General features: G+C 37.7%; 1 protein-coding gene across 2 annotated transcripts in view; it reads left to right on the top strand.

Moving 5' to 3' along the window:
* Positions 1 to 10402, top strand: part of LOC107575044 (zinc finger MYND domain-containing protein 19-like) — a 19401-nt gene extending 8999 nt beyond the window's left edge. For both annotated transcript variants that reach the window (XM_016261456.1, XM_016261455.1), the window contains 4 exons: positions 919 to 1025; positions 4707 to 4847; positions 4984 to 5164; positions 9271 to 10402. In XM_016261456.1, coding sequence (XP_016116942.1) covers positions 919 to 1025; positions 4707 to 4847; positions 4984 to 5164; positions 9271 to 9414 — 573 coding nt within the window. In that variant the 3' untranslated portion in view covers positions 9415 to 10402. The remainder of the gene's footprint in view (positions 1 to 918; positions 1026 to 4706; positions 4848 to 4983; positions 5165 to 9270) is intronic.
* The last annotated feature ends 611 nt before the right edge of the window (positions 10403 to 11013 follow it).

Here is an 11013-nt window from a genome sequence, read left to right as displayed (position 1 = left end):
CTTTGCAGAATTGTTTTAATTCAGCCACATTGGAGGGTTTTCGAGCATGAATGGACTGTTTAAGCATCTCAATCGGATTGAAGTCTGGACTTTGATTTGGCCACTCCAAAACCTTAATTTAGTTTTTTTTTTCTTGAGCCGTTCAGAGCTGTTATGTTTGGGATCATTGTCCTGCTACATAACCCAAGTGCGCTTGAGCTTGAGGTCACAAACTGATGGCCGGACATTCTCCTTCAGGATTTTCTGATAGAGTGCAGAATTCATGGTACCGTCAATTATGGCAAGTAGGTCTGGCAGTAATCAGGCCTGGGTGTGGCTAGTGAAATTTAACTCAGCTTTCTAAAATAAAGCTGCAGTTCTTTCATGATTTAACAGGAGGGGGCAATTAATTTTTCACGTAGGGCCACGTAGGTTTGGACAGCTTTTTTCCATTAATGAAATCATCATTTAAAAACTGCATTTTGTATTTACTTGCATTATCTTTGTGTAATATTAAAATTTGTTTGATGATCTGAATCCTTTAAGTGTGACAAATATGCAAAAAATAAAAAAAACAGGAAGGGGGCAAAAACCTTTTCACACCACTGTATATTCATATAAACTCCTATCCCTAATTGAATTGCGATTTTGTTTAGCATCTCAACCGATTTGAATCGTCACACATTTGAATCGATTTTCAACCGGCTCGCGGTTAATCGTTACTTCCCCTTTAGGCGGAGCTATCAAAACAGGGGCGAGACCCTTTTGGGGTAGAGGCGTGTTTGTTTTGGTGATTTCAAATGTCAGCATTGGCTATCAGAAATCGCTTACCCCACCTTTAAACACTACCCGAAGGATTCTTTTTTTGTTGTGGTCACATGCTTTGAATACAATTATTTAGTCCTGTGAAATTGAATGCCCGAATGTCTTTATTTTCAGGCACGCATGGAAGTTGATGCAGATGGGAATGGGGCAAAAATCTTTGCTTATGCCTTTGACATTGGCAAGGGTAGATGGGCTGGTCGACCACTGCATGAGTTACTTTGGTGAGTATAGTGTTTTTTTTCCTGTTGCATTTCCCACGGCTTTTTCACAGTTTACGAACTTCAGATACGACTGTCACAATTCGGGCCACTAGCCACTTTTTATTTATTTATTTTTTTAAATGAAGCCACCTTCTCACTGGGGGTGTAATAATGCATCAATATGGATTGATGCATTGATCAAATGACTAACGATGAAATGTTTTTATGCAATTCATTAAAAAAACTATTTAAGCAATATCTGCAAAGTTGTGGCACTGAAAGTTCAATGCAAACGGAGATATCGTCTTTTAAAATTCTGGCAGTTTAATGCCTACAAAAACGGCTTGTAGGGACTACAAGTTACTTCCCGGGTTTGTGAGGTAACAAACCCAGATAAACCCCGCCCCCGGGAACATGCAGCAAAGGGGGCGAGGCCGTGTTGTGCTGCTTTAGAGAAGAGGAAGAGAAAACTAGGGATGCACAAAAATCTATTCATATTAGGGCTGTCAAAAAAAATTTTTATTTCGAATATTCTTCGGAAAAAAAAAAATCCACAAGTTTAGGTCTGCGTCAGGCAGCCTTATCAGTGGCACATGAAATGTGATGACAAAGTAAACGTCATTGCATTTTAATACTTTTGTTAGCCTATTCAGTTGAACCCACTAGATGTGGCGCTGCTACGTTGTTCATTCAATATATAGCGGAAAACGAGAGCATCAGTGTGGCGAATATGTTGTTTACGGCGAAACTGAAAACCAAGCCGTTCACACAGAACGCATATTTATCACATTTTCTAGTGGGGCATCTATCAGCGTTGCACTCGCGTCCCGCACAAGAGAGCGGCATGTTTAGAAAGCCATGTAAAATTAATGTAAGTTCAGCTTTTAAAAAACATGTCCCACTGTATCATGTTTTTAAATTAAGAAAGTAGCCTACTTTTGTGATTGGTTTTCGGTCCTTTGTATTAAACTATACATACATGCATGGTGCTGTTTTTTGTTGTTGTTGTTTTTCTAATTGTTTAAGCAACTTTATTAATTATATAGGGTTTGTAAACATTATGCACTTTTTTTCGAAGATAGTCGTGTTATTTTATTACGCTTTGAAGAAACGTGCATAAATTTTGCTCTATGCGCCCTCTTGTGGCCTCAGGAGAGATGCCAAAAGCTTTTTTTCCCCCTAACTGAAATTATGCCTTTTAAATTCGAATATAATTCGAATTTTGATAATATTTAAGTGGAAAATTCGAATTTAGTTTTTCAGTCATTTTGACAGCCCTAATTCATATATGAATCGCAATTCTGTCTTCTAACGATTTTAATGGATTCACAAGTTTCTAAATCAATGTTCTAAAGCAGCGGTTCTCAATTCTGTTCCTCACTTCGCCCTGCACTGCATCTCTCTCTCTCTCTCTCTCTCTCTCTCTCTCTCTCTCTCTCTCTCTGTGTCTCATTTAGATTATCACCTCAGCCCCAACAGCGCACTAGAGAAAACTAGGGATGCACAAAAATCTATTCATATTAGGGCTGTCAAAAAAAATTTTTATTTCGAATATTCTTCGGAAAAAAAAAAATCCACAAGTTTAGGTCTGCGTCAGGCAGCCTTATCAGTGGCACATGAAATGTGATGACAAAGTAAACGTCATTGCATTTTAATACTTTTGTTAGCCTATTCAGTTGAACCCACTAGATGTGGCGCTGCTACGTTGTTCATTCAATATATAGCGGAAAACGAGAGCATCAGTGTGGCGAATATGTTGTTTACGGCGAAACTGAAAACCAAGCCGTTCACACAGAACGCATATTTATCACATTTTCTAGTGGGGCATCTATCAGCGTTGCACTCGCGTCCCGCACAAGAGAGCGGCATGTTTAGAAAGCCATGTAAAATTAATGTAAGTTCAGCTTTTAAAAAACATGTCCCACTGTATCATGTTTTTAAATTAAGAAAGTAGCCTACTTTTGTGATTGGTTTTCGGTCCTTTGTATTAAACTATACATACATGCATGGTGCTGTTTTTTGTTGTTGTTGTTTTTCTAATTGTTTAAGCAACTTTATTAATTATATAGGGTTTGTAAACATTATGCACTTTTTTTCGAAGATAGTCGTGTTATTTTATTACGCTTTGAAGAAACGTGCATAAATTTTGCTCTATGCGCCCTCTTGTGGCCTCAGGAGAGATGCCAAAAGCTTTTTTTCCCCCTAACTGAAATTATGCCTTTTAAATACGAATATAATTCGAATTTTGATAATATTTAAGTGGAAAATTCGAATTTAGTTTTTCAGTCATTTTGACAGCCCTAATTCATATATGAATCGCAATTCTGTCTTCTAACGATTTTAATGGATTCACAAGTTTCTAAATCAATGTTCTAAAGCAGCGGTTCTCAATTCTGTTCCTCACTTCGCCCTGCACTGCATCTCTCTCTCTCTCTCTCTCTCTCTCTCTCTCTCTCTCTCTCCCCCTCTCTCTCTCTCTCCCTCCCTCTCTCTCTCTCTCTCTCTCTCTCTCTCTCTCTCTCTCTCTCTCTCTCTCTGTGTCTCATTCAGATTATCAGCTCAGCTCCAACAGTGAACTGTTCCGTTTATACACTTATTTTCACATAGCTATGAGAAGAGTTATACATGGACGCACGTGCGGTTGCCATACTGTACTAAAGCTTTAATCAGAATAAAAAACGTATATTAAAAGCTAACCGAAGCAGTAGCATTTACAAATAACGGCATATCTAAAAGTATGAAACAACAACAAACAAAAAACATACCATTAAGAGCCGTGCTTGCACAGGTTCTGCGCAATCCTCTTCACTAATATTCTCTGGGTCTCAATCGGACTCCAATTGATAAGCAATATTGACAACGTCATTGTTTACAATACAACCGGAGCACATCTCGCTGAGGTGAGGGGTGGGACGTTTAGACGCACACTAGAGAACAGCTAACCAATCTGAGCTCATTGCGTATTTCTGTGGGAGGGGCTTCATAAAAGCAAGAAACGATCAGCGCGTTTATAGGAGATGGGACAGAGCGGTGTAGAATAATAGTAAATTATGTGAAAAATAATGTGTTGTTTAAAAACGAAGCATTAACACATGTTAGACTGCACCCCATAAACACAATCAAGCCTAGAAAAAAAAAGTCAACCACCACTTTTAAGATTTCGACACATTTTTCAGATTTAATATATTTAATACTAATTGTGTCATGGAGTGTTATGAGGTACCTTCCACCTCCTTCCACCATTAGTTGACAGTAGGGATGCACGATATATCGGCCACCATATCGGTATCGGCCCATATCGGCTCATTTTTTCTGTTATCGGTATCGGCCTGATAAGAAAATTTGGCCGATATCTTAAAGCCGATAAATAATGCATTATTTCCTTCAGAGACACTTCAGATGCGCGCTGTTCGTTTGCAGCCTTTTGTGCAATTGTACATTGTAATATTGTGTTTATTTGATGTATATCTGATTTATCTCATATAGAATGCGTTGGGTTAAGTTAAAAGAGCGCTTCAGTTTACCAGTGATCATCTTTAGCTCAGCACACGCAGCCCAAACAGCAGTGCGTTTATCAGGGAACTCATCGACTAGTTGATTTTGAAAATATGTTTTGCATATATGTAAAAATCCTGAAGAGGCTGTAAATAAGTAGACATCTATATGTTTTAAGTAGTCACATTTTAGTGTATTTGTTTACAGGGAAAAGCACAGAGGTGGAATTGCTCCAAGTTTCCAAGTAGTTCACATAAACTCAGTCACAGTGGACAACCGTCTAGACAACTTGCGTCTCGTTCCTGTGGGATGGAGTCCCAAACCAGAAGAACTGTCCAGCAAACAAAGGTAATAAAAAAATCAAAACATTAAGATTTTATGATGTACAGCTTATAACGAAACAAACAAACAAAAACTAATCCACTGTGCTCAACTTGTGCTGTGATATGCTATCTAAATTATGCCTTTGTAATGTCCTCTCTAGAGAGCAGTCATTGTACTGGCTGGCCATCCAGCAGGTTCCAGCTGACCCAGTGGAAGAGCAGTACCTGGAGTTGAGTCGCACACGCTACTACAATGCCAACGGAGAGCTGGTGGAAGAGGAGGAGTGCTCCTGCACCTACTACGAGTGTCACTACCCACCTTGCTCGCTCATTGAGAGGAGGGTCCGTATGGTGTAGAGAAGTCATTCTATGTCGTCTTTTGTTGTTTTTTTTTGTTTTTTTAAATACTGGTCATTGGGTTGGGTATCGTTTGAATTTTATCGATTCAGATTCTGCTTATTGATTCCTAGTTTCGATTCCAATAAGATAAAAAATCCAATATATATATATATATATATATATATAAATAAAAGTCAAACATTTATTCTGTGTCTTTTTACTAAGCATTCTGTTGCAGCTAAATAAAATGAGCAAACATCAGCAACCTACAGAACATTTAGGCCAACAAGAGGAACTTTTGCCTATGCTTTTAACAAAAATACCACCGCAAAAACAACTACACTACTATACATTTCAAATATTAAAGTAAATAAATAAAAGTAAACAGTCAGTAATTAAATAGGAACAAACAAATCAATTAACAATAGCAGAAATAAATACAACTGAACCAAATTTCAGATACACAAACTGTAATTAAAAGTTTAAAGACACTGCATAGTTTTCTTTTCATAAATAAAATACAGATTAATTGAAGTTATTAAAGATATTCAATCAAGATCAGCGAATTATTTTTTGTTCTTTGATTAACATTAATGACAGGCAGTTTATTAGACTGCTGTCTCTTTAACACTGTACGCACGCAGATCGTGTGCGCTGCACGCAAACAGGGAAAGTCAGGAACTTTCCATTCCTGGACTTAAATCGTTTTAAATCACATTAAAATGTGAACACAGGAATCGTTAAGCAGAATCAAAATGCACTCGTCTTATCGAATACCCGGTTCTTAGAAATTTGGAACTGGTTCTAAAATAGAACCGGTTTTCGATACCCAACCCCACTGGTCATTTTTATAGCCAGTGCGTTTTATAACTGTAGTCCTTTATAACTGAGACTGGTGATGACTATGATCAACATGCAGGTGCTTTTCTTGTATGTGACCCTGGACCACAAAACCAGCATAAGGGTCATTTTTTTGAAATTGAGATTTTTACATCTGAAAACCGAATGAATAAGCTTTCCATTGATGTATGGTTTGTTGTTTGTGGAATATGACAATATTTGGCCGAGATACAACTATTTGAATATCTGGAATCTGAGGGTGCAAAAAAATCTAAATATTGAGAAATTTGCCTTTAAAGTTGTTAGCAATGCATATTACTAATCAAATATTAAGTTTTCATATATTTACGGTAGGAAATTAACAAAATATCTTCATGGAACATGATCTTTACTTAATATCCTAATGATTTTTGACATAAAAGAAAAATGTATAATTTTGACCCATACAATGTATTGTTGGCTATTGCTACAAATATACCCTTGCGACTAAAGACTGGTTTTGTGGTCCAGGGTTATGGGCTTGCATTTCTGCCACAATTCTGTGCGCGAAAGATCATATTTTGAGCACACAAATGTGCATTTTGCACGTGCGCGATCGGAGTTTTGTGGAGAAAATGTTCGTTTCGCAAAGAAAAAAGTATTTCGAGTGCACGGAAATCAATTTTGCATTTAAAATACGTTTTTGGATGTGTGCAGGCCTTCTCTTTTGCGCGTGCAACGTTTCACTAGCTTGCTCACCTAATGCCCCCCTCAGTGCTTGCTAAATGCCAACAGCTGGAGTGCTCAACACAACCCAGCGTTACAATGTGCCATAATTCCAGCCAATCAGAGACCGAGGCTGCTAAATTCTGATTGGCTGCCTTGACAACCAATCACAACATTTCTTGCATTACCTCGACAGCAGAAGAGGAAAAATACAGTGCATGCATAATTATGCAAGTTGATATTCTGATCATACTTTTTTCCAAGCACATTTTACCAATTCCAAACGACATCAATTTTAATAACTACTGTTAATCTTGTATTTAATCATTTATAATTGATATATAATTATTCATGAAGGCTGAAGTGAAAAATGTCTTATATTCAGGTGTGCATTATTAAGCAGATTTTCTTTTACAGATAAAATGAGCCAAAAAAAAGAGATTTAACTCAGATTGAAAGTAAAAAATTATTAAATGCCCATGAGAAATATTCAAAACTAATACAATACTAGAAATTGCAAAGTGAATGCATAACCACTGGACAGCAAAATGCTCAGTGGGTCAGCAGGGTCAGTCAAAAACATGTTTAGGAATTAAGGTGAAGAATTAGGTGTGAAATCACCAGGAAACATTTAGTCTCCAGCGCCACCATTTTCCAGAACTGCAACCTACCTGGAGTCTCCAGAAGTACAAGGTGTCAGGTTCTCAGAGACTTAGGTTATGTATAGAATCCTAAAAAATTACCCCTAATTAATAAGAATCACATACTGAAGTGTAGTAAAATCCTTGAAAACTGATATATATATATATATATATATATATATGTATGTGTGCTTTTAATGTGCTTGGTAAAATATATAATCAGAATATCAACTTGCATAATAATTATGCATGCACTGTATTTTTCCTCTTCTGCTGTCAAGGTAATGCAAGAAATGTTGTGATTGGTTGTCAAGGCAGCCAATCAGAATTTAGCAGCCTCTGTCTCTGATTGGCTGGAATTATGGCACATTGTAACGCTGGGTTGTGTTGAGCATGCGAGCTGTTGGCATTTAGCGAGCACTGAGGGGGGCATCAGGTGAGCAAGCAAGTGAAACGTTGCACGCGCAGAAGAGAAGGTCTGCACACATCCAAAAACGTATTTTAAATGCAAAATTGATTTCTGTGCGCTCTAAATACTTTTTTCTTTGCAAAACGAACATTTTCTCCACAAAACTCAGATCGCGCACGTGCAAAATGCACTTTTGTGCACTCAAAATATGATCTTTCGCGCGCAGAATTGTGGCAGAAATGTAAGCCCATACAGGGTCACATATGTTCACCGAGGACACATTGCGTTTAAAAATGCTGGATGGGGTGAGAAAGAATGGAACCGAACACAGCCACGAAACCCTCACATAAGACTTTTATCAAAAACGCAATGCTCTTGGTGTTAGGGCTGGGCGATATAGCTAAAAAATGTATCAACGATATAATGTTTCATATTGTTCGGTATCGATAATTATTGACATTTTTTATAACCTTTTTTTAATTAACCCAATTTATTGAGACAAACAAATATTTTTTGTTTTAACAGTAAAACACAATAAAAATTAAATGAATATCTCATTTCTAATGTTTTATATGCAGATTAAATAGGTCTGAAAATTAGGCTGTTTTACTCACCCCCGAGGCATTTTAGGTGTATATGACTTTCTTCTTTCAGACGAATCCATTCGGAGTTATATTAAAAATTGTCTTTGATCTTTCAAGCTGTTTAATGCCACCTAGCGGGTGTTGCATTGCTTCAGTCCAAAAGAACTTAAATAAAAATCGCCCATCCATAAAAAAAAAAAAAGTGTCTCACATGGCTCCGGGGGGTGAACAAAGGCCTTCTGTAGTGAATTGATGCGTTTTTGTAAAAAAAAAATCCATATTCAAAACGTAATCACTTGAATCTAGCTTGCGCTCACTGTTGTAAACAGAAGCAGTTCCGGGGGAATGACATATGAGGTCGGCTTTATATTTGGTCGGTAAATCAAATATAATTTTTGTAAATTGCATAAACAATTATGAACAAAACAGCATCATGTATTTATGCATTGCTTAATACAAAGAGCCGAATCGCCCATCACGCAGATTGCATTTAAAAACATAAGAGATGCAGTGAAAAGAAATAAACCTCCACAAATTTGCGACGTGTTTTCTAAAAGTTTAAACTGTTTTAACTTTGCATGGCATGGCTACATCTCTTGTGTGAGACACGAGTATAGCAGTCATATTTGTCCATCTAAAAATGCGCTGAATATGCATCTGTGTGAATGGCTTGGTTTCGGTTTTCACCTAATCAAGATCTTCTCCGCATTGAGCTTCTATATTTCTCCAATATTTTGAATGCATAACACAGCAGCGGCGCATCTCGTGCGCTAGACTAACAAAACATTAATACACTCGTGTAATAACACCCTTAATTAGCTAATATTGACCGTATGTTTTCTAAACAGTTGTCACTTGTTTATTGTGTTTATCTCATTTATTTTGAGTTGTGACAATTCTTTTAGTGTCTCTGTCTTTGTACCTTTGCAGCTGAGGGAGTTCAACATCTGCGGCCGATGCCAAGTGGCACGCTACTGTGGCTCACAGTGCCAACAGAGAGATTGGCCAGCCCATAAGAAGCAGTGCCGTGAGCGTAAACGGGTTCTGGCACTGGAGTCTGAGCCCGAGCGATGATCCCCCTCAATCCCAGTTTGAAGAACGATGGTCACAGGGGGTGTGGGGTGAGACTGAGTTGAAATTCAAAAACTGACTGGTAGGATGGAGGACAATTTTGGTGGTTTGGATGGGCCTGATGGGGGGGGGGGGGTACGTACTTCCCAGAACTTTCATATCTCCACAACTTGCCTATGGGGATTATGGGAAATTAAGTTTTTTGTTGTTCAGAGGGAGGTCTTAAAGGCTCCACCTGCTGCTATGGATGTGTGTTTAATGAAGAAAAACACCATGCCGTCATAACTCTTTCTCTGTGGACTGCATATGAGTATTGACAGTCATGCGCTCGCTTGTTCCATCCGCCCTTCTGTCATGAAGTATTAGCCGCCGAGGGACAAAACTGCTGTACAACTGATGATGAGATGGAATACGGACCTCTTCACTGTACTACCCTTCCTCCTCCTTTTCTCCCAGTTGGACTTCTTGTGCACATAACCTAGCACATAGTCACTCACCTGTCATACCTTCATCAAGTATAAAGCCAATAGCTGTGCAAAACCACACCACCAGTATTGTGTGTGCAATGCCATTATTGACTGAAGGACATGGATAAAGTGGTTGATTTTTTATTTTTTTTTTCTTTCCTTTTCTTTATGGGATTTTTTTTGGGTTGCAGTGTTGGGGAATATGCCTTTGGGGTGGGGTGTCACCTTTCTGTCTACCTGTTTTTTAAATGCATTACAATACTATTTACCTTTCACACTTGTCATGTTTAGTTTCATTTACCATAAGCACTCAGTTAGAGGGATGTCCTGGGAAAAACTTGAAAACCCACATGGAAAGTTGATTCTGATTATTGTCATCAACGTGTACTTGGATGTCTAAAATTGTCGTTTGGGTCCCAGTCATTCGATGTTTAGTCTTCTTGTTTGTCTTAAAATCTTTGTCAAAGTGAGTTTAACACATGAATTTTGTTTGACTTTTTTTTTTTTTTTTTTTTTTCCTTTTTTTGTCCCCATCATCCGCTAAGAAAAATGTGCACACAAGTTCCAAGTGTGTCTTCCTCTTACGTCAAGGGCAACTCTACCAAACTGTGACGTGCACTCACAAATAAGCATGTATAATAGACGCATACATGTGACGTTTGTCTGTTCATATTCAGAATAATTTATTTATCTGGTTGGGTTGAGCACTGTGCACTGAATATCCTCACTTTGATCCTTGTTCTTTTCTGAGAAATGGTAGGTTGGGGGTGTCTGTTCTTTTTATTTTTTTTCTAAGCTATTACCATACAAATATTAAATGCATAAATATGTGAATGGACAAAGTTTGTGATAACTGACCATCTCTTGTCACTGTAATATATAAGAATAAAATTAATGAAATAAAATCTCAAATGTGTAAAGGTTAATTTGGTTGCATATTGTCTGTTTTGCCCACATAATGTTGTCTTTAGAGTCTAAAACTGTTTTTTTTTTTTGGTTTTTCTTTCCACTGAACCAAAAATGTGGACAATATTGTCATTAAGATGTGCACATTCTGTGCAATTTTAATAATTTTGGTATGAGTGCCATTTAAAGTGCTGGGTCAAGCTTTAAAAGTAAGTGCAGTGGCCCTTAA

This window comes from Sinocyclocheilus grahami, unplaced genomic scaffold (genome assembly GCF_001515645.1).
Source record: "Sinocyclocheilus grahami isolate Dianchi unplaced genomic scaffold, SAMN03320097.WGS_v1.1 scaffold2446.1, whole genome shotgun sequence".
Classification (NCBI taxonomy): Eukaryota; Metazoa; Chordata; class Actinopteri; order Cypriniformes; family Cyprinidae; genus Sinocyclocheilus; species Sinocyclocheilus grahami.
This window is presented reverse-complemented; position numbering and strand designations above follow the sequence as displayed.